General features: G+C 42.1%; 2 protein-coding genes across 2 annotated transcripts; one reads left to right on the top strand and one right to left on the bottom strand.

The window, feature by feature from the left end:
* Positions 1 to 217: 217 nt before the first annotated feature.
* LOC306883204 (lysozyme g-like) lies at positions 218 to 20,879 on the bottom strand (the record flags this gene model as incomplete). The annotated part of the gene is given in 7 exon segments (XM_079438324.1): positions 218 to 441; positions 571 to 709; positions 5,059 to 5,128; positions 5,130 to 5,253; positions 19,272 to 19,354; positions 20,569 to 20,808; positions 20,863 to 20,879. Coding segments are annotated over 7 exon segments (807 nt in total). The 3' UTR covers positions 218 to 307.
* A 925-nt stretch (positions 20,880 to 21,804) lies between these two features.
* LOC306883436 (lysozyme g-like) lies at positions 21,805 to 22,727 on the top strand. Its single transcript, XM_079438701.1, has 3 exons — positions 21,805 to 21,868; positions 22,022 to 22,105; positions 22,219 to 22,727. The coding sequence occupies exons 1-3, from the start codon at positions 21,865 to 21,867 to the stop codon at positions 22,371 to 22,373; spliced, it is 243 nt and encodes an 80-aa protein (XP_079294827.1). The 5' UTR covers positions 21,805 to 21,864; the 3' UTR covers positions 22,374 to 22,727.
* The last annotated feature ends 1,527 nt before the right edge of the window (positions 22,728 to 24,254 follow it).

The raw sequence follows: 24,254 nt of genomic DNA, 5'->3' as shown, positions 1-24,254 counted from the left end.
GATTTGGATCCACTTGGCTACTTTCAGGATAAATAATACACACATGATGTGAGTAAATATTTAATTTTATTTAAAAAGATTACAATCATTACAGGAAATTCACTGCAGATCTGTATATCATTAAAATGGTCATATTTTGGAAATGCAAACTCTTAAATGGTTTGGAAAGATTATATTAGCAATCTAATATTTATATTTAACTAAGCATATTACAATAGGCCTAATTTTAAAAATCAAGATTATAATCTTGAGTTGTTGTACTCATTTCACTAATTTAAGGGTTTTACAGGTTCATAACTGCTGTTCTTCAGTAACCCTTGCTTTTGAACCACTGGGCTCTGGCAACAACATCATTGGAGTAGTCATTTCCTGTGGTTCTGGCATCGATATTCTCATACGAACTGACTGTACTCACACCTGCGTTGTAGGCTGATATTCCCCCTGAAACAGACATTATAATACAACCGAGACATGAAAATTAAGCGATGAACTTGCCTTTATTTATCTATTTTTTGATGTTTTATGCTATTTATGTTTATTTATTTATCGTAAATGTTATTGTAAACTTACCTTTAAAGCATTGCTCTTGGGACCACATGGGAAATCTTGCTTTAATTTCTTTAGTGAAGCTAATGAGTATCTCAGTAGCCTGTGCAATATGCTGCTCACTGTCCCATGCACCAGCTGGAGTGTGGTAGCGTCTGTCGACCTAAAAGAAACACCATCAAAGAAGAGAATAATTAGAAATGTACCATCTTATTTTTGCATACTTTGCAACTTCTTGTTTCCATAAATGCATGCTAGAAAAAACATAGAAAATATAAAGTTAGTAAATTACACTATCACAAATTCCTCCTCATTACTCAGACAATATCATATAAAAACAGTCAGCACCTGATGTATTACATTATTATTAGCAATTTTTCTCTGGCCCAGCTCTAGCCCACACAATCAGCTTTTGCTTGGTCCATATACCGCAATGAATTATGGTCCTAGTGTGGACCAGGTCTGGATTCCAGACCTGGTCCACACTAGGACTGTAATTCATTGCAGTATGTGGACCAAGCAAAAGCTGATCGTGTGGGCCGGAGCTGGGCCAGAGAAAAATTGCTATGTGGGTATAACTTACCCATGATGTTGACTTAGAACTGCTGTGAAAGAGCAAATCAGAGCTCGATGAGCCTTGTCACTAAATCTGGACGTGATTATACAGTATATGATTGCAGAAGGAGTGGTTTCTCTTTTTTTCCAGATGTTCTTCCAACTACATTGTGGAGAAAAGAATAACCAATTTTGCTAAATGTTAAAAAAGGGAAATCTTAGCACTTGTACCAGTGTAAATGCATGCCAAATTTAAACTTTTCTAAACAAATGGTTGTAGGACTTTTTAGTTATGGGCCCCAATATCCAAAATGTAATCAAATTTGTCAGAGTTTGAATCTCTGAAGTTTCCCCTTTATATATTTTATTTAAAAAAAATATTTTTTTATTTTTTTATATGGGGCAAGTCCATTGCAAACATTTTGTAATACATGTTTATACTGTCTGCAATTGTAGTAATACTGAAATTATGTATAGCCTTCAGTATTTTCAAACAAATAAATAAATAATTTTATGAATTATTTAATTGGAGGGTGAACCAACTAAAAAGGCTAAAAGTAGCCTAATGTTAGTGTAATCTGTTATAATCAATGAAGCTGTCTACACTGTTAAATGAATCTTCCTTACAGTAGTACATGGTACGTAGGCCTACATCTGCTACATCATAATTCACAAGAGCTCAGAATTTAGTCAGCGATGACTAATCTGAACGCCTCTGATTGGCTACTGCATTCATAAGCTCAACGGAATCGCATGCTATTAATTATAATGCGCAACACAGCCGTAATAGGTTTAGTTTAATCGACAGTTTTCATTTCATTTTCACTTTGACTTTATTCGACACAGCCATAAAACAATGAGTCACTTTTCAGTTCATTTTCACTTTCACTTTATTCGACACAGCATAATAGGCTAGATTTTAGTTTAATCTACACTTTTCATTCCATTTTCATTTTAACTTTATTCGTGACATCCGTAATAGATTGATTTAGTTTAATCATTCAGGAACAGGCAGAGAGGGGAAAACCAAAGCCCTAAAAGTAGCCTGTTGTTGAATACAACGCACATCACAAACCCGTTATTTTAGGCAATAGCCTACCAGAAATGGGTGTCATGTCATAAAACAATTTTAATATGACTGAATTTTTATTTAACATGACCACATTTTAATTAAACATTGTAATTTATTAGCTAATTAGGCTATAACCTTCCTTTCCACGGTTATTCAAACAGTGAATAAATGAAACCGAGCAAATTATTTAATGTCAAAGAACATTATGACAGTCTTGCGCGAGTTCAAACTCTCTCAGAACACTCCCCTTATAATCAATGAAAGAAGGAAATGAATCTCTTACTTACATCGTAGGCTACGTAGATCTGCACTGGTCACTGGTCATTCAGGAACAGGGGGACTTACACGGTGGAGAGGGGTGGGCGGATCGAGATAGACCACCCATATTAGGAGGCTGTTTATTGGAGCGCATGGGGAACTCCAAAAAGATGATTCATTAGATTTATGAGTTACATGAAAGACACGTGATGTGAGTGAATAAATGACAACAAATAAATAAATAATAATAATAATAATATTAATAATAAAAAATCAAGTCATAGCCTACTTTAACAAGTGAAATCTTTCATAGAAGAACCACAAGCTGTTTCAAGAAAGAAGTCTTATTGAAGTAGGGTGCAGTTTAAAGACTTTTCTAGGACCCTACAGTTTTATATTATTTTATTTTATTTATTTATTTTCTGTATGTATTAGCCACTCATACTATTTTAACTTGCTATTCAGTTCTGTATATGTATATTTTTAAGGAATTATGTATTTTTAATTGCATAAACTTAATTATTATATTAACCTTTTCTTTATTACTTTTGTAAACTTTAATGTCCAGCTATAATATTTAATTTTGAATACAGTTTATATATACAGTTTCAAATCAGAATATTGATAAAAAATGAGCTCTGCAATATATTAAAGATGTGGCTATAACACAAGCAACAACAAATAGGCTAAACAATGATAAGATGATCATTTAAAATGGTAACCATAAAAAATGCTTCTCTGTCTATGCTCTTTAAACACTTGAAACCATTTTTAATTGTGTCCATATTATAAAGCTTTAGGCTATATTCTGCATCTATAATTTTCTCCTCTCATCCTTTCTTCACTCCACTCCAATGCCTCGACTTCCTTTCTATTTTCTCTTTCCTTTCTTCCATCTCTGACTTAAATTTCCTGACTGCAGTCTCATTTCTGTTTTATTATTTCTCATTTAAAAGTTAATGGCAACTATAAAATAACCAGTGAATGTCAATTTATTTAATGAATTTGGGTATACTTACTGAAGCTTAAAGGTTTAAGGCCTTTTAAAGGCCCACTTTACCTGAATCACACATGCCCACTTTATCTAACACATTAAGTCAAAGTGGGCCAGCAATATTTAAACACCTTACAAGAAAGCTAACAAATTTTAATGTCAATGATAGTATCAAATAAATCAGGAACTGTCACAATAATGTTCGTTTACATTTAGTAAGCAACCTTATAAGTTATCAATACAAATCTTATGTCGAAGGGTTTTCTACCTTTCACCATGACACAGTCCTCCCTTGAAGTGTGGCCAGACCCACCAGTCTCATATTGCATAAACCAAACTATTTTATCATTTAGAGAAGTAGTGTCCATTTAATTAAGGATTAAGGACTATTGTTCCGCTCTGAAAGTATTAACCATTTGAGCACTTTACAATCAATGTTAAACGGCCCACTTTAGCTGAATCCACCCTATTAAATTCAGGTTTCTTGGAAAGAAAGACTTTTGTCAGTGCAAGACTTCAGTTCATTAGCCGCACACAGGATAATAAGTACTGTAAGGATATCAAAACTTCAGTCTTCACTTTTAAAAGTAATAATTTTTGTTATCAGAAATGGCCTTCTTAAAAAAAATCTAATTTTTTAACAATTGCCAGGCCATCGGTTCTCTGCAGGTCTCCGTGCAAGTCATGTGACTGAAAACCAGGAACAATGTAGAATATGAGGTCATTTTAATGTGAATATGGCAAGACTGTTGATAAGATGGACAATTTGAGTGAAAAAAGTTTATTTTGTCATATTATATACAGTGACGTAATTTAGCTCTTAAGATACAGAAAACAAAGATATTAAAAAGGATTGTATTACACAGAAGCTATATGTTTAAGTGACACAAATACAGTAACTTCAGTAATGAGGAGTAATTCAGTGAAGTTGATACATTGTATTTCACAAGAGTTTAACAGCTCAGTAACTGCTGTTCTTCAGTAACCCTTGCTTCTGAACCATTGGGCTCTGGCAACAACATCATTGGAGTAGTCTAGTCCTGTGGTTATGGCATCGATAGTCTCATACGAAGTGACTCTACTCACACCTTTGTTATAGGCTGCTATTCCCCCTGAAACAGACACGAAAACCTCAATCAGACTGATAACATTCTATTTACATTTAACTTTTTATAGACAATTTAAGATTTATTAATTAATTCATCAAAATTCATCTTTCAAATCATCATTCTTGCATTTCTCTCTTCTCTGATGAATCTAATGTGCGTAGTTTCTGAAACAAGACACATTTGTGGTTTCTGAGAGTGGAAGTGTACTACCTTTAAAGCATTGCTCTTGTGTCCACTTGGGAAAGTTTACTTTAATTTCTTTAATGAAGCTAATGAGTATCTCTGTAGCTTGTGCGATATGTTGCTCACTGTCCCATTCACCGACTTTATGGTGGTACTGTGTGTCAACCTGGGAAAAAAATGAAGCTTTGAAACAACAGACATATTTAATAACACTTTGCATGGATGATTATTGTGACAACTTAAACACCTTGAACCTTATTTTATGTACACTCATTCATGTATAAACCTCATCTTAGGTCTAATTTAATTTTAAATAGAGTAGATCTATAGTTGTAATGAACCTGCATAAGGCCAAAGCCTTTGTGTGCGGGATCCCATCCATTCTTCAGGACGGCTCCAGCTCTGGACTCTGGATATGATGGCAGCAATCACAGCCGGATCAATCTTCTTTGCTTTGCCAACTTTAGTGATCATACTCTTGTATTTCTCCACCTGGGCCAGATCATGCTCAGCCAGTTTTTTAGAGGCTTCAACCCCTATGACATATTTAAATCATTTTTAAACATATTGTAACATGGTGCTCATTGCATATATTGGCAAATGAAACAAAAGTGCCATAAGTGATTTGTATGATGTCTCCATAAATGTATGCTAAAAACAACATGGAAAGTATCAAGCCCTTTCAAGACAATAAATAATTATTTATGCTGAATATTCAAGCAGTGTTACACTATCACAAATTGCTCCTCATTATTGAGGCAATATCGTATAATAACAGCCAGGACCTGATATTATATAACTTACCCATGATGTTGATGTAGAACTGCTGTGAAAGACCAAATCAATGAAGCTGATGAACCTTTTCACTACATCAGACCTCAGCAGGGCCTGATTATATATGATCGCAGAGGGAGTGGTTTCTCTGTTTATCTCAGATGTTCTTCCTCTAAGGTGTGGAGAAATAAGTTAAAAAAATTAGAATTTCCTTGTTTGTTTATGTCTTATTATTAGACCAATCCCTAGCCATTAATGATGAATGAGCTGGATTATAAGGTGCTTCATACAGTTTAAAAATGTTTATCATCTCTCTCATTTATCATCATTTAGCAGGTTCGCGCTCAGATCCAAGATGGCGGTGCAATCAGACGCAGCGGCTGCTCCGGGTCCCAAAGATGGTGCTTTTATGTCTTTTAATGTCGTCTGTTCTTCTCCAAATAGTGCCAGTTTACCGCTAACTCTTAAGGAAATCACCCCAAAACTCATCTATGATCGCCAAAGTCTTTCGGATATCGGCAACGCATACAAACAACAACTCTCGCCGGCGGCTACTGAGAAGCTACGAGGCCTTTGTTTACTGCTGGAGCCGGACCTCGAGACCGCGGCCTCGCCTACTGACGCTACCCGCACAAGGCAGCGTCGCAAGCGGTGTGAGAGAGGACGGAAGCGCGGTAAGCGTGGAGGTATACGAGCTAGGCTAAGAGCTAACCCCACAAGACTGTTGTGTGTTTGTTTTTACCGAAACATGGCTAAACGACAACATCCCGGACTCCGCCATTCAGCAGCATGGGCTAACCAGCTACCGAGCGGATAGAGATTCATCACTATCTGGTAAGACCCGCGGAGGAGGATTGTGTGTGTATATCAACAAAGACTGGTGTAACAATGCTGTGGTATTATAAAAACACTGTACATCGCTGGTGGAGTTTATGTTTGTGAAGTGTTGACCGTTCTACCTGCCGCGGGAGTTCACGGTCATTGTTATTGTCGCGGTCTACATCCCCCCGTGTGCAAACGCTAAGGACGCGCATCGTGAACTGTATAGCGCCATCTGTGAACAACAAACAAATAACCCTGACGTCAAACCGGTTCAAAAGCAGATCACAGTATGGCCAGACAATGCCACCTCAGCACTACAGGACTGCTTTCAGTGCACAGACTGGAACATGTTTAAAGAGGCAGCCACCTACAACAACCACACAGACCTGCATGAGTACACTGAAACTGTGACTGCTTACATCAAAAAGTGCACTGATGATGTGGCAGTCACCAAGACCATCACCACACGTGCAAACCAGAAGCCATGGATGACAGCAGAGGTCCGTGGGCTGCTAAAGACCAGAGATGAAGCATTCAGATCAGGAGATAAAGCAGCCCTCAAAACAGCAAGAGCCAATCTGTCCTGTGGCATCAAAAATGCAAAGCGGTCATATGCTCAAAAAACGTCTCAGGTTACGTATGTAACCATGGTTCCCTGAAGGGAACGAGACGCTGCGTCCGGAGACGCTTTGGGAACGCCTTCAGCGTGACCATGCTCTGAATATCAGGTGTAATCAGTCCGAAGGAGGGTGAAGCGTCACGGGCGGGGTGACGTCACGACCAGGAAGCATAAAAGCACGTGCGGCGGAGCCGGCTTCAGCTTCAAGTCATGAAGCAAGCACGGGCAGGGATGCAGGAAGTGTGGCTATGAGACGCAGCGTCTCGTTCCCTTCAGGGAACCATGGTTACATACCTAACCTGAGACGTTCCCTTCCAGGAACTTCGAGCTGCGTCCGGAGACGCTTTGGGAACGAGATACCAACGCCGCCAGACTGACAAGTCCCTGCCTGGTGTCAGGACGAGAGGACGGATGAGCCTGGAGTGGCTCGGATGTCGCGGTTATAGAACCTGGCGAAGTCAGGGGCGTGGACCACCCAGCAGCGTTGCAGATGTCCTGAACCGGGACACCTGCCCAGAGGGCCTTGGAGGCTGCCACGCCTCGGGTCGAGTGAAGTGAGGAAAGGATGAGTTTAAGAGAATGAAAATGTGAAATCCCAAGTTTACAGCAATATGTTCAATTGCATAGACCTGAACAACCATCAATCACTTATTTAACCCTCGCTTTGAGTTTCTCAATGAGGCTAAAATTTATATTAAATGCACCTGATTCAGTTTGAATCTGGAGGTCTACTTGCTTGCATTGCCTGTGTTACGGGGTTTCCTTTGTGTCTCCTTGCAGACAGGGGGTTCCCCGAAGTTGCTGATTGGTTGAGAGTTCAGTAGTCTTTGAAGTGAGGTATTGGGCGTTGGCTGAGGATGCGGAGTTGGAGTCTAGTCGAAGCTTGAAGCGAGTGCAGTCGGAGCTGGACTTTGTAGCAAACTTACACTAGAACACGAAACTCCACGGAAAGAAAAGAAACTAAAGTAAAAGAATAAAATAAAAGGATGTAATGAGACTAAGTTGTTTTCCTCTCATTATGGCACGTGGGCAAGAGCACGCTCAAAGAGCAGCACGCAGTGGCAAAAGAGAAGAAGAGAGAGAGAGTGACCAGCGAGAGTGACAAGAGAGCTAAGAGAGTGAATTTTACGATGTCCTGAGTTTTTAAACTCGGCTTTCAGACCGTCCCCTCTGGACGTCTTGACCAATTAGATACTGTCCTTGCTTGGGGTGTTGCTCTGTTCCTCCACCAAATCATAAATCAACTTGTTATCCGTTCAGTCAGAGGTCCTAACTTTACAGACTCTTGCAAAGTATACCTTTTGAACATTGATTTCTATTAACAAGACTATGATGCATTTGACAAAGAATTGATTGGAAGAAACATTTAAAGCATGAATTTTCAAGCTCATACATACTAAATATGCAATATTTCTCTTTAAGGCTCGAGCTATTCAATACTTATTAAAAGCAAGACATATTGAGTGATTAAAACAAGGATATTCGAATGTTCAAATGGGTTACATACACATTATGCAGTTATGCATAGAAATTATTAGTTTCATTAAACATTGAAAATGAAAGTCTTTTATGCAGTTCTATGGAGAACGACGGCATGTTCTTTAGACAAAGGAATGTTGGTTTGGGCTGTCTTCTATGTGGGGGAGAAGTCAGTCTAAGGAAGCTCGTGAATTCAATCGTGGAACACGTGATGGCCATCTCTTTGACCATCAGTCTTGATTATTTGCAACAAATTTGACAGTCTCCTTCTTGAATTGAAATTATCAATAAGTGTTCTTTTGTCTCAGTGTTGCAAGCTGTTTGGTGAAAGAGGCTCGCTGGTTAGATTGCTTGCTTCAAACTAGGTTTACGACGTGCTGTTTCCTTAAGGCCTCTCTGCATTCCAGCTCCTCAGGTTTCAATGTTCTGATGCATCTTAAAATTGTCTGATTCAGTCTCTGATATCCTACAATGGTGAGGAGTCTATCAGTTATCTCCTCAATAGGCTCGAAAGGTGCCTTGCACAGAGCCTCCAGAACCACAGCCAGGTCCCACGTGGGGACGCGGGAGCGTACCGGCGGCCTCAGCCTCAGCGCACCGCGGAGGAAACGTGAAACTAGGGGGTGTCTACCCACTGTCTGGCCACTAATAGGGGCGTGGCATGACGAAATAGCTGCCACGTAGACCTTAATAGTGGAGTGGGTTAACCCTGCGGAGAAACGGCCTGCAGGAACTCCAGTACTGTACCAACTGGGCAGTTGACTGGATCAAGCTGGTGGTCCCCGCACCAAGAAGTGAAGAGCCTCCACTTCAAGGCGTACAGTTTCCTCGTGGAGGGAGCTCTGGATTGGAGGATGGTCTCGACAACCTCGGTTGACAGACCGGAAAGCTATGAGCTGTGCCCCCTCAGAGGCCACACCCACAGCTTCCACAACTCTGGGCGAGGGTGCACAATGGTGCCCCTGGCCTGTGAGAGGAGATCTCTCTTGACTGAAACCCGCCACGGGGTGCCGTCGAGGAGAGAAATCAGGTCCGAGAACCATACTAGGCCCGGCCAGAACGGTGCTACTAAGAGTAGACTGACCTCGTCCCGGCGCACTCTCACCAGAACACCCGGGAGCACAGCGATCGGGGGAAAAGCATACAGACGAAGCCTCGGCCAAGTCTGTACCATAGCGTCCAGTCCCAGAGGAGCTGGAGGAGCTAGAGAGAACCAGAGGGGACATTGTGCTGACTCTCGAGTCACAAAGAGGTCCACCTGTGCCTGGCCAAAAACTCTCCAAATCTGCTTCACCACCTCGGGGTGAAGCATCCATTCCCCGGGCCTCGGCCCCTGTCTCGACAGAACGTCTGCTCCCACATTGAGATGCCCAGGAATGTGCACAGCTCTCAGTGATAGGAGCTTGCCCTGGGACCACACAAGGATCTGGTGTGCCAGCTTGTACAAAGGGCGCGACCGCAGACCTCCTTGGTGGTTGATGTAAGAGACCACTGCCATGCTGTCGGTGCGCACCAGCACGTGGTGATCTCTTAGGTCTGGGAGGAAGTGCTTGAGTGCACGGAACACAGCTAGGATCTCTAGCCAGTTGATATGCCACGTGAGGTGGCGATCACTCCACAGACCGCGGGCAGGGTGGCCACTCATGACCGCACCCCAACCGGTGAGGGAGGCGTCCGTCGCAAGTGAGACGCGGCGACAAAGAGCTCGCAGCACCGGGCCCTGAAACAAGAACCAAGGGTTCCTCCACATGTCTAAGGCACGAATACAGCGGCGTGTCACTTTGACAGCATGGAGCGGATTTCCCCTAAGGGAAACCCCCTTGGTCTTGAGCCACCACTGTAGGGATCTCATGTACAGCAGGCCGAACGGGATCACGTTAGACGCAGCTGCCATAAGCCCAAGCAGCCTCTGCCACTGCTTGACAGTGAGTGACTGGCCCTCTCGTACTCTCATGACTGCAGTGAGGATCGACTCAATCCGAGCAGGGGACAACCGAGCCTGCATCGTGGTCGAATCCCGCACCACGCCTAGATAAGTGGTTCTCTGAGCTGGAGAAAGCACACTCTTCCTGGCGTTTAGTCTTAACCCCAAGTCTTTCATGAGGGCGAGAACGACATCTCGATGCCGAATCGCCAACCGCTCTGATCGAGCGAGGATCAACCAATCGTTGATATAATTGAGTATGCGGATGCACTGCAGTCGCAACGGGACCAGTGCCGCATCCACACACTTGGTGAAAGTGCGTGGTGAGAGTGCTAGGCCGAAGGGCAGAACCCGATACTGGTACGCTTTGCCCCCGAAAGCGAACCTCAGGAACTTCCTGTGAGAAGGAAGGATGGAGACAAGGAAGTAGGCATCTTTAAGATCTATCGTGACAAACCAGTCCTCGGACCTGATTTGAGACACGACCTGCTTGACAGTAAGCATCTTGAACTTCAGTTTTCTGACTGAGCGGTTCAGTAGACGCAAGTCCAGTATGGGTCTCAGCCCTCCATCCTTCTTTGGAACAATGAAGTATCGGCTGCAGAAGCCGGTCTGGGTGCCGTGAGGAGGAACCAAATTGATGGCTTCCTTCCTTAGCAAAGTAACGACTTCCTGTTCCAGAACCAGAGCCTGCTCGGGGCGGACCGCAGTCATAACAACCCCGTTGAACGGCGGGGGTGGCCCGCTGAACTGAATGCAATATCCATTCGCTATGGTTTGCAGGACCCAACGAGACACATTTGGCAGTCGCTGCCAGGCTGCAAAAACGATCTGCTAGGATCCGCGGTGTAAGCCGCTCCACCCCAGTAGGGGTCGCCCTCCACGGTCCTGGGGCTCGCCCATCAGGACCTTTTTGCCGAGGACCTCTTGGCCGAAATGACAGCCCTCAGATCTGCCTTTGGCCGCAAAGTCCCCGGTGCAGAGCGCTGCTGGTCTCGGCTTCTCTGCGGGGGAGCAAGAGAAGCGATGCTTTGTTTTTGCGCATCGCTGCGCGAGGAGCTGGTATGCGGAGGATCCTGTGCCCGCCCAGCAGCCCCCTGCCGCATACCCTCTGCCCACTTAAAAAAGATGTTGTACGCAGAGGCTTAGTGGGCAGCGCAGGAGCCTTCAAAGACAATGCCGTCGAGGGAGACAGATAGCTCGCAAGCGTCTGCTCAACCGGCGACATCGCCCTGTGCCCGCGCTCATTCAATTCCCTAACGTTGCCATAATAATCAGCGGAGGGAATGAATGGTCGGGACGAAAAAGGTTTCACCCGCGATCTCGACACCTCAGTGTGGAGATCGGGGAAAACGGAAGGCTCCTGTGTAGAGATGGCGGCCGCGAGCGTAGAAAACGCTTATCCAAACGGCTAGTCTGCGGTTCAGATGCTCTCTCGGGGGACCAGCTGATGTCAAGCTTGGCCACTGCCCGAGTAACCACCTCTAAAAGCTCCTCATACTGGGGCGAAAGAGGCGGCGAAACCTCGTGAACGCTCGTCACATCAACCTCCTCGGAGGAAGAAAGACGCAGCGTCGAGCCCTCGTCTCGGGGGGAAGAGACCGCTTCCAAACGAGAGACGGGGCGCCAGATCTGCGAGCCCCACGAGTGCAGCCGCCGCTCTGCCTCGGCAGAAGCGGGACCGACACTGTGTGGAGAGCTCGTGAAGGCTCCCTCCTCGAAGAGAGCCCTCCGGGTGCGGAGTGTAAGCAGCGACAGCCGCTCGCAACACACAACCTGAAACACGATCTGGAATCGCCCTTGCATTTGGGTATCTTTTTATTTTTTTTGAAAGACAGACAACACCAAATAAGACTGACACACACAGAGCGCTTTGCTGAATGACAAAAAGCTGAAGCCGGCTCCGCCACACATGCTTTTATGCTTCCTGGTCATGATGTCACCCCGCCCGTGACGCCTCGCCCTCCTTCGGACTGATTACACCTGATATTCAGAGCATGGTCACGCTAAAGGCGTTCCCAAAGCGTCTCCGGACGCAGCTCGATGTTCCTGGAAGGGAATCAACAATCACTTCACAGACAGCAGAGACACACGGAGCCTGTGGCAAGCCATTCAGACCATCACTGACTACAAGCTCCTGCCACAGTCCTGTGATGAGGACACATCCCTCCCCGATGCACTCAACCACTTTTAATTATGGTTTGAAATGCAGAATGACACACCTGCACAAAAACTGCCCACACCTCCCAACGACCGGGCGCTCTGTCTGTCTCCAGCCGACGTAAGGAAGACCCTATCTAGGATTAACCCACGCAAGGCTGCGGGTCCTGACAACATACCTGGCCGTGTTCTGAGAGACTGTGCTGCACAGCTGACAGATGTGCTTACAGATATCTTCAACACCTCGCTGAGCCAGGCAGTCGTCCCCACATGTCTCAAATCCACAACAATCATACGGGTACCAAATAAATCACCTGTGTCCTGTCTAAATGACTACTGTCCCATAGCACTGACTCCAATCATGATGAAGGCTAGTCATGCACAACATCAAAACCAGCCTCCCCAACACACTCGACCCGCTCCAGTTTGCATACCGTTCAAACCGCTCTATGGACGATGCAATTTCCTCCACCCTCCACCTGGCTCTTACCCACCTAGAAAATAAAGACTCCTATGTTAGAATGCTGTTCATTGACTTCAGCTCGGCATTCAACAAAATAATTCCACAACAGCTCATAAATAAACTAAACCTGCTGGGCCTTAACAATTCCCTGTGTAATTGGATCCTGGACTTTCTAACCGGAAGACCTCAGTCAGTCCGTGTCGGCCACAACACCTCAAGCACTACCACACTGAGCACAGGTGCCCCACAAAGCTGTGTACTCAGCCCGCTGCTCTTCACACTGCTGACCCACGACTGCACTGCCAAGTTCAGCTCCAACCACATCATCAAGCTTGCTGATGACACAACAGTGGTAGGTCTCATCAGCAACAACGATGAAACGCACTACAGAGAGGAAGTGGCACAGCTGGCGGAATGGTGTGGCACTAACAATCTGTCCTTCAATGTGGAGAAGACAAAGGAGGTTGTGATGGACTTCAGAAGAAACTCCGTTGACCACCCCCCTCTGACCATCGACAGCTCGACTGTGGAGAGAGTCAGCAGCACTAAATTCCTGGGGTGCACATCACAGAGGATCTCACCTGGACCACCAACACCATGTCACTCTCCAAAAAGGCACAACAGCGCCTACACTTTCTCCGCCGGCTGAAAAGAGCAAGTCTCCCTCCACCCATCCTCACCACATTCTACAGAGGCACCATTGAGAGTGTGCTGACCAGCTGCATCACAGGCTGGTACGGGAACTGCAGTGCTGCTGACCGCAAGACCCTCCAGCGGATAGTGAACAAAGCTGCAAAGATCATCGGTGCCCCTCTCCTCTCCATCCTGGACATTTTCCTTACACGATGCTCCAGAAAAACCAACAGCATAGTGAAGGACTCCACCCATCCCTCCCACAGTCTCTTCTAGCTCCTACCATCAGCAAGACGGTACTGGAGCATCAGAGCCCGCTCCGCCAGACTGCTCAACAGCTTTTTCGCCCAGGCTGTGAGAGCCCTGAACTCAAATCACTCCGCCCCCCCTCTGAAACCCCATGCAAACCCCTACCTCCTGAAACATGGACCACCCCCCACCCCAAACACCCACCCCCCAACCTTACCACACCAAAGAAAAAACTGTATGGAACTTTTTTTGTGCAATTCGAAGTGTGCTACACACAGGTGAGTGGGCCTGTACAAACTACCTGTAGTAACACACTCTCCTCTATGTGCACTCGACACTTTACACACACTGCTGCGTGTACACAATCCCACAAAAGACTCAGCAATATATGTATATTTACATGCTCATGCACTACAAATCATCCTGCACTGTTCCCCAACCAGCTGCTTGACTCAAAATGTCTCTCTTTGCACATGTACAGTATTTGTGAAGCATTCGTATAGTTTGTATTTTTTATCTTCTATTTTTTAGTTTGTATAGGGTAAATACTTATGTATAGTATACTTATAGTTAAAATATGTCAGTAGGTTAGTTGTGTATAGGTTTAAAGTGTTTTTTACTTCATTGTTGTATGTCTGTATTTATGTAGCACCGTGGTCCTGCGAGGCACGACAATTCGTTCCATTGTATGTCCCCACATGTAGCAGAATGACAATAAAGCTCAACTTGAACTTGAACTTGATGAATCAGCTAGATTCCAGGGCTCTAACATTGCAGGTGCAGGCAGGAGAAGGAAGTGAAGAGAAAGCATTTTATGAAAGTTTGTGGGAAATCTTAGCACTTTCACTAGGGTAAAAGCATGCCAAATTTGAACTTCTTTTATCAAATGGTTGTAGGTTTAATTATGGCCACCAGAATGTAATAGTTTTGGCAGTTATCCCCTGAAAAGCACTTTCAACGAAAGGGCCTAAAACAAAAAAATAAACATAAACAGACACATTTAGTATAAAAATAAAAAAGAATAAACAATATACGATTTGACTGAATTCAGTGACTTAATTCTATAATTCTAGTCTGTGTGGTTTGTGAGTTATAAGCAAATAGGCATAAATTTACACATTATAGTGCCTGCTAATAACAGAAAGTTGTCCTTGCGCTCGGCTGAGTATTAGGTAAGATATGAGACCATCCAAATCTGAGTTGTTTGTGCTTTAAACAATTGCAATATATAAGTATGTAAAGATTATTCTGCAGATACAGTGCTGCTTGAAAGTTTGTGAACCCTTTAGAATTGTCTATATTTCTATATAAATATGACCCAAAACATCATCCGATTTTCACACAAGTCCTAAAAGTAAACAAAGAGAACCCAATTAAACACTTCAACTCTGTGATGTTGGTGGGTTTCCTCCTATGAACTGCTTGCTTCAGCTCCTTCCACAACATTTCAATTGGATTAAGGTCTGGACTTTGACTTGGCCATTCTAAAACATCAGCTTTGTTCTTCTTTAACCATTCTTTGGTAGGATGACTTATGTATTTGGGTAGGTAATAGGGGAGGGTAACAGTGGTCTTGAATTTCCTTCATTTGTACACAGTCTGTCTGACTGTGGATTTGTGGAGTCCAAAATCTTTAGAGATGGCTTTGTTGTCATCACAGATAGCCTCGTGGGCAGCGAGTTGACATGTAGCTCCATTGTGCTTTGGGTGTTCCATGTTCGAGTCCAGGCTCGTGAACCTTTCCCAATCCCGTCCCCCCTCTCTCACTCCAACTTCGAAAACACAAGTTTCAAGTTGCGTGACAATGCAATTTGCACGGGGTAAACGTGGTCAGACAGGCAGGGTCCAGTATCAGCAAACAGTAATTTCTTTGCATGAACATTTGGGCGGCATTACGCAAATATTTCCACATTGTGACGTAGACATGTGGGGGCGTGTTTGAATGAGCTGTTTTAGGGGGGCGTGGCAGAGTCTTAACTTTGATAAAGAATATCTCTTTGGTTTTGAGACTTTAGTCTTTGCAACTTCAGGGATCTTATCTATGCACAAACAGCTTGTAACACTCCAAAGAGAAAGGAAAACTTGAAATGGCATCATATGACCCCTTTAAAAAATAAATAAATAAATTCTGTCATCATTTAGGCTGCTCACCCTCATGTTGTTTTTAAACCTGAATGACTTAGCCTACTTTCTTTTGCACAAATTAAAATAAGGTATTTTGAAAACTGTTGGTAAAAAAAGCTGTTTTGGTTACCAGTGACTTTCATTGCATGAACAATTTGTTTCTCAAATTATCGTCTTTTATGATGCATACTTTATGTTAGGCCATTGTAGCCTAAACATTTAACACAATAATAGCTTTACATTATCTTTTGGGGGTATTTTCACAGCCAAATTTAGTTTGCGATTAATTATATTATATTACATATTATAATATAATAATTATAATGCTCCCCATTCTCCGACATGGACGAAATCCTTCAACGACTAGCGGAGGTCAGCATCCGTCAGCAACAGATCACGGAGCACCTTGCTGCTCGCCAGGGGCAGACCGAGCGGGAGCTCGACGAGCTGCGCACGGCAGCCGTGCGACGTGTTCCGCTACCCGATCCTCGGGTGAAAGTCATGCAACTGCTGCCGAAGATGATCGCTGATGATGATGTTGAGGCATTTCTCCAGATGTTCGAAACCAGCGCGACTCGGGAGGGCTGGGAGAGTGACGACTGGGCACGGTTGGTGGCGCCCCTTCTCACCGGCGAGGCTTAGTGAGCCTACTTCGCTCTGCCGTCTGAAGTATTAAGCAACTATGGCGAGCTTAGAAAGGAAATCCTGTCCCGCTTTGGGCTGTCTTCGGTCTGCGCAGCCCAGTATTTCCACGACTGGGAGTATAAATCCCGCCTCCCAGCCCGAGCCCAAACCGCCGAACTCTTACGCCTCGCTCGGCATTGGCTGCTCGACGGAGAACCCACAGCTGCCCAAGTAGCGGAGCGCGTCGTCATTGACCGTTTCAGAACTCTTGTAGAACGCTTCAACCAAACCCTCAAACAAATGCTGCGGCAAGTGGTAGCCGAGGACAGGCGGGACTGGGATCTCATGCTCCCCTACGTGCTGTTCGGGATACGGGAGGTTCCTCAGGCGTCAACTGGCTTCCCCCCATTCGAGCTGTTGTTCGGGCGCCAGCCCCGGGACCTCTTGGACGTGGCCAAAGAAGCGTGGGAGCAACAGCCGGCGCCCCACCGCTCCGTTATTGAGTACGTGAAGGAGATGACGGAAAGGATTGACCCGGTCATGACATTAGTCCGGGAACACCTCGCAAAGGCCCAACAGGCGCAGCAACGGCATTATAACCGAGCCGCCCAGCCCCGAGAGTTCCAGACTGGAGAGCGGGTAATGGTCCTTGTCCCCAGCTCCGCCTGCAAGTTCCTGGCCAGCTGGCAGGGCCCATATACTGTCACCGAGAAGGTCGGGCCCGTTACCTATCGGGTCCGCCAGACGGGCTGGCGGAAAACAGACCAAATATATCACGTCAACCTGCTGAAGAAATGGGTTTATTTTTATATATATACAATTTTATTCATTCAAATTTTAGTTTTTCAGTTATTGCCTTGGCAATACGCCTCTATTGATATTAAAATATCAAATTCAGTATAAAATCCTGCTATTTTCACTTCGTGTAAATATGTTGGCTGCTATCGCTATTTGACAGAACTATGTCAAATTTACCGACACTCCCATAGACACTGTATTAGAAACACCCTCACATTAGCATTAATACGTTTTTTTTGTTTTTGTATTATGATTCAAAGGTAATATAATACAGAGTACAGTGTTGTAAAGGTACATGCATGTATATTTTTAGGCAGCAGCTATTTGCACTGTGTAAACGGCGATAGAGACTATTTAACTAAGTGCAAAATAGCAGGATTTTATACTGAATTTGATCTTGTAATATCCCTTAATATTCTAGGGCATTATGTGTTTTCTCATGTTAAGTGTTTTAGAATGTCTAGATGTTTTTAGTGATTGAAATACAGTGGTGGGTGCTTTATATGGATCACCAGTGACCAAAACCTTTGTTTTTCTTCATTTAAGAGGAGATGTAAATGTTTATGACATGAAATAGATGGACAATTGGCAGGCCATCGGTTCTCTGCAGGTCTCCGTGCAAGTAATGTGACTGAAAACAAGGAACAATGTAGAATATGAGGTCATTTTAATGTGAATATGGCAAGACTTTTGATAAGATGGACAATTTGAGTGAAAAAAGTTTATTTTGTCATATTATATGCAGTGACGTAATTTTGCTCTTAAGATACAGAAAACAAAGATATTAAAAAGGATTGTATTACACAGAAGCTATATGTTTAAGTGACACAAATACAGTAACTTCAGTAATGAGGAGTAATTCAGTGAAGTTGATACATTGTATTTCACAAGAGTTTAACAGCTCAGTAACTGCTGTTCTTCAGTAACCCTTGCTTCTGAACCATTGGGCTCTGGCAACAACATCATTGGAGTAGTCTAGTCCTGTGGTTATGGCATCGATAGTCTCATACGAAGTGACTCTACTCACACCTTTGTTATAGGCTGCTATTCCCCCTGAAACAGACACGAAAACCTCAATCAGACTGATAACATTCCATTTACATTTAACTTTTTATAGACAATTTAAGATTTATTCATTAATTCATCAAAATTCATCTTTCAAATCATCATTCTTGCATTTCTCTCTTCTCTGATGAATCTAATGTGCGTAGTTTCTGAAACAAGACACATTTGTGGTTTCTGAGAGTGGAAGTGTACTACCTTTAAAGCATTGCTCTTGTGTCCACTTGGGAAAGTTTACTTTAATTTCTTTAATGAAGCTAATGAGTATCTCTGTAGCTTGTGCGATATGCTGCTCACTGTCCCATTCACCGACTTTATGGTGGTACTGTGTGTCAACCTGGGAAAAAAATGAAGCTTTGAAACAACAGACATATTTAGTAACACTTTGCATGGATGATTATTGTGACAACTTAAACACCTTGAACCTTATTTTATGTACACTCATTCATGTATAAACCTCATCTTAGGTCTAATTTAATTTTAAATAGAGTAGATCTATAGTTGTAATGAACCTGCATAAGGCCAAAGCCTTTGTGTGCGGGATCCCATCCATTATTCAGGACGGCTCCAGCTCTGGACTCTCTGGATATGATGGCAGCAATCACAGCCGGATCAATCTTCTTTGTTTTGCCAACTTTAGTGATCATACTCTTGTATTTCTCCATCCGGGTCAGATCATGCTCAAGTCAGTTTTTTAGAGGCTTCAACCCCTATGACATATTTAAATCATTTTTAAACATATTGTAACATGGTGCTCATTGCATATATTGGCAAATGAAACAAAAGTGCCATAAGTGATTTGTATGCAGTCATGCATTCTCACCCTTAATGGTTAATTTGTCTTGTTTTGCTGTCTTCTCTGATGCACCGGTGGTGTCTATTTTCAGGATGTCTCCATAAATTATGCTAAAAACAACATGGAAAGTATCAAGCCCTTTCAAGACAATAAATAATTATTTATACTGAATATTCTAACAGTGTTACACTATCAGAAATTGCTCCTCATTATTGAGGCAATATCGTATAATAACAGCCAGCACCTGATATTATATAACTTACCCATGATGTTGATGTAGAACTGCTGTGAAAGACCAAATCAATGAGGCTGATGAACCTTTTCACTAAATCAGACCTCAGCAGGGCCTGATTATATATGATCGCAGAGGGAGTGGTTTCTCTGTTTATCTCAGATGTTCTTCCTCTAAGGTGTGGAGAAATAAGTTTAAAAAATTAGAATTTCCTTGTTTGTTTATGTCTTATTATTAGAGCAATCCCTAGCCATTAATGATGAATGAGCTGGATTATAAGGTGCTTCATACAGTTTAAAAATGTTTATCATCACTCTTGATGAATCAGCTAGATTCTAGGGAAAGCTCTAACATTGCAGGTGCAGGCAGGAGAAGGAAGTGAAGAGAAATAAAATGAAAGTTTGTGGGAAATCTTAGCACTTGTACCAGGGTAAATGCATGCCAAATTTGAACTTCTTTTATCAAATGGTTGTAGGTTTAATTATGGCCACCAGAATTTAATAGTTTTGGCAGTTATCCCCTGAAAAGCACTTTCAACGAAAGGGCCTAAAACAAAAAATAAACATAAACAGACACATTTAGTATAAAAATATAAAAGAATAAACAATATATGATTTGACTGAATTCAGTGTTCGTTGATTACTGTACAGACAGTACAGCCTCATAATCAATGTCCTTCTCCATATGTTCAGTTAGTATTTGGAGAAGTTGACATGAAATTTCAAGCAGTTTTAGAGAAGTTTGAAACAACATGAGGGTGAGCAGCCTAAATGATGACAGAATTTATTTATTTATTTATTTTTTAAAGGGGTCATATGATGCGATTTCAAGTTTTCCTTTCTCTTTGGAGTGTTACAAGCTGTTTGTGCATAGATAAGATCCCTGAAGTTGTAAAGACTAAAGTCTCAAAACCAAAGAGATATTCTTTATCAAAGTTAAGACTCTGCCACGCCCCCCTAAAACAGCTCATTCAAACACGCCCCCACATGTCTACGTCACGATGTGGAAATATTTGCATAAAGCCGCCCAAATGTTCATGCAAAGAAATTACTGTTTGCTGATACTGGACCCTGCCTGTCTGACCACGTTTACCAATGAAAGCCTGCATTTGGATCCACAATTGCATTGTCACGCAACTTGAAACTTGTGTTTTCAAAGTTGGAGTGAGAGAGGGGGGACGGGATTGGGAAAGGTTCACGAGCCTGGACTCGAACACGGAACACCCAAAGCACAATGGAGCTACATGTCAACTCGCTGCCCACGAGGCTATCTGTGATGACAACAAAGCCATCTCTAAAGATTTTGGACTCCACAAATCCACAGTCAGACAGACTGTGTACAAATGAAGGAAATTCAAGACCACTGTTACCCTCCCCTATTACCTACCCAAATACATAAGTCATCCTACCAAAGAATGGTTAAAGAAGAACAAAGCTGATGTTTTAGAATGGCCAAGTCAAAGTCCAGACCTTAATCCAATTGAAATGTTGTGGAAGGAGCTGAAGCAAGCAGTTCATAGGAGGAAACCCACCAACATCACAGAGTTGAAGTGGTTAATTGGGTTCTCTTTGTTTACTTTCAGGACTTGTGTGAAAATCGGATGATGTTTTGGGTCATATTTATACAGAAATATAGAACATTCTAAAAGGTTCACAAACTTTCAAACAGCACTGAATCTGCAGAATAATCTTAAATTGTTTAAAGCACAAACAACTCAGATTTGGATGGTCTCATATCTTACCTAATACTCAGCCGAGCGCAAGGACAACTTCCTGTTACTAGCAGGCACTATAATGTGTAAATGTATGCCTATTTGCTTATAACTCACAAACCACACAGACTAGAATTAAGTCACTGAATTCAGTCAAATCATATATTGTTTATTCTTTTATATTTTTATACTAAATGAAACTGCCAAAACTATTAAATTCTGGTGGCCATAATTAAACCTACAACCATTTGATAAAAGAAGTTCAAATTTGGCATGCTTTTACCCTATGAAAGTGCTAAGATTTCCCACAAACTTTCATTTTATTTCTCTTCACTTCCTTCTCCTGCCTGCACCTGCAATGTTAGAGCTTTCCCTAGAATCTAGCTGATTCATCAAGAGTGATGATAAACATTTTTAAACTGTATGAAGCACCTTATAATCCAGCTCATTCATCATTAATGGCTAGGGATTGGTCTAATAATAAGACATAAACAAACAAGGAAATTCTAATTTTTTAAACTTATTTCTCCACACCTTAGAGGAAGAACATCTGAGATAAACAGAGAAACCACTCCCTCTGCGATCATATATAATCAGGCCCTGCTGAGGTCTGATTTAGTGAAAAGGTTCATCAGCTTCATTGATTTGGTCTTTCACAGCAGTTCTACATCAACATCATGGGTAAGTTATATAATATCAGGTCCTGGCTGTTATTATACGATATTGCCTCAATAATGAGGAGCAATTTGTGATAGTGTAACACTGCTTGAATATTCAGCATAAATAATTATTTATTGTCTTGAAAGGGCTTGATACTTTCCATGTTGTTTTTAGCATACATTTATGGAGACATCATGAAAATAGACACTACCGGTGCATCAGAGAAGACAGCAAAACAAGACAAATTAACCATTAAGGGTGAGAATGCATGACTGCATACAAATCACTTATGGCACTTTTGTTTCATTTGCCAATATATGCAATGAGCACCATGTTACAATATGTTTAAAAATGATTTAAATATGTCATAGGGGTTGAAGCCTCTAAAAAACTGGCTGAGCATGATCTGACCCGGATGGAGAAATACAAGAGTATGATCACTAAAGTTGGCAAAGCAAAGAAGATTGATCCGGCTGTGATTGCTGCCATCATATCCAGAGTCCAGAGCTGGAGCCGTCCTGAATAATGGATGGGATCCCGCACACAAAGGCTTTGGCCTTATGCAGGTTCATTACAACTATAGATCTACTCTATTTAAAATTAAATTAGACCTAAGATGAGGTTTATACATGAATGAGTGTACATAAAATAAGGTTCAAGGTGTTTAAGTTGTCACAATAATCATCCATGCAAAGTGTTACTAAATATGTCTGTTGTTTCAAAGCTTCATTTTTTTCCCAGGTTGACACACGACACCACCATAAAGTCGGTGAATGGGACAGTGAGCAGCATATCGCACAAGCTACAGAGATACTCATTAGCTTCATTAAAGAAATTAAAGTAAACTTTCCCAAGTGGACACAAGAGCAATGCTTTAAAGGTAGTACACTTCCACTCTCAGAAACCACAAATGTGTCTTGTTTCAGAAACTACGCACATTAGATTCATCAGAGAAGAGAGAAATGCAAGAATGATGATTTGAAAGATGAATTTTGATGAATTAATTAATAAATCTTAAATTGTCTATAAAAAGTTAAATGTAAATAGAATGTTATCAGTCTGATTGAGGTTTTCGTGTCTGTTTCAGGGGGAATAGCAGCCTATAACAAAGGTGTGAGTAGAGTCACTTCGTATGAGACTATCGATGCCATAACCGCAGGACTAGACTACTCCAATGATGTTGTTGCCAGAGCCCAATGGTTCAGAAGCAAGGGTTACTGAAGAACAGCAGTTACTGAGCTGTTAAACTCTTGTGAAATACAATGTATCAACTTCACTGAATTACTCCTCATTACTGAAGTTACTGTATTTGTGTCACTTAAACATATAGCTTCTGTGTAATACAATCCTTTTTAATATCTTTGTTTTCTGTATCTTAAGAGCTAAATTACGTCACTGCATATAATCTGACAAAATAAACTTTTTTCACTCAAATTGTCCATCTTATCAACAGTCTTGCCATATTCACATTAAAATGACCTCATATTCTACAATGTTCCTGGTTTTCAGTCACATGACTGGTGATCCATATAAAGCAAAAATCAAATCAAGAAAGACCAAATCAATGAAGCTGATGAACCTTTTCACTAAATCAGACCTCAGCAGGGCTTGATTATATATGATCGCAGAGGGAGTGGTTTCTCTGTTTATCTCAGATGTTCTTCCTCTAAGGTGTGGAGAAATAAGTTTAAAAAATTAGAATTTCCTTGTTTGTTTATGTCTTATTATTAGACCAATCCCTAGCCATTAATGATGAATGAGCTGGATTATAAGGTGCTTCATACAGTTTAAAAATGTTTATCATCACTCTTGATGAATCAGCTAGATTCTAGGGAAAGCTCTAACATTGCAGGTGCAGGCAGGAGAAGGAAGTGAAGAGAAATAAAATGAAAGTTTGTGGGAAATCTTAGCACTTTCATAGGGTAAAAGCATGCCAAATTTGAACTTCTTTTATCAAATGGTTGTAGGTTTAATTATGGCCACCAGAATTTAATAGTTTTGGCAGTTTCATTTAGTATAAAAATATAAAAGAATAAACAATATATGATTTGACTGAATTCAGTGACTTAATTCTAGTCTGTGTGGTTTGTGAGTTACAAGCAAATAGGCATACATTTACACATTATAGTGCCTGCTAGTAACAGGAAGTTGTCCTTGCGCTCGGCTGAGTATTAGGTAAGATATGAGACCATCCAAATCTAAGTTGTTTGTGCTTTAAACAATTTAAGATTATTCTGCAGATTCAGTGCTGTTTGAAAGTTTGTGAACCCTTTAGAATGTTCTATATTTCTGTATAAATATGACCCAAAACATCATCCGCTTTCACACAAGTCCTGAAAGTAAACAAAGAGAACCCAATTAAACACTTCAACTCTGTGATGTTGGTGGGTTTCCTCCTATGAACTGC

The sequence above is a fragment of the Barbus barbus genome (genome assembly GCF_936440315.1).
Source record: "Barbus barbus genome assembly, chromosome: 17".
In the NCBI taxonomy this organism is placed as follows: Eukaryota; Metazoa; Chordata; class Actinopteri; order Cypriniformes; family Cyprinidae; genus Barbus; species Barbus barbus.
This window is presented reverse-complemented; position numbering and strand designations above follow the sequence as displayed.

Excerpts from the sequence above, each read along its gene's own strand:
- LOC306883436 (XM_079438701.1), top strand. Across the intron at positions 22,106-22,218 it reads AGACAAATTAACCATTAAGG|GGGTTGAAGCCTCTAAAAAA; the intron begins GTGAGAATGCAT and ends AATATGTCATAG.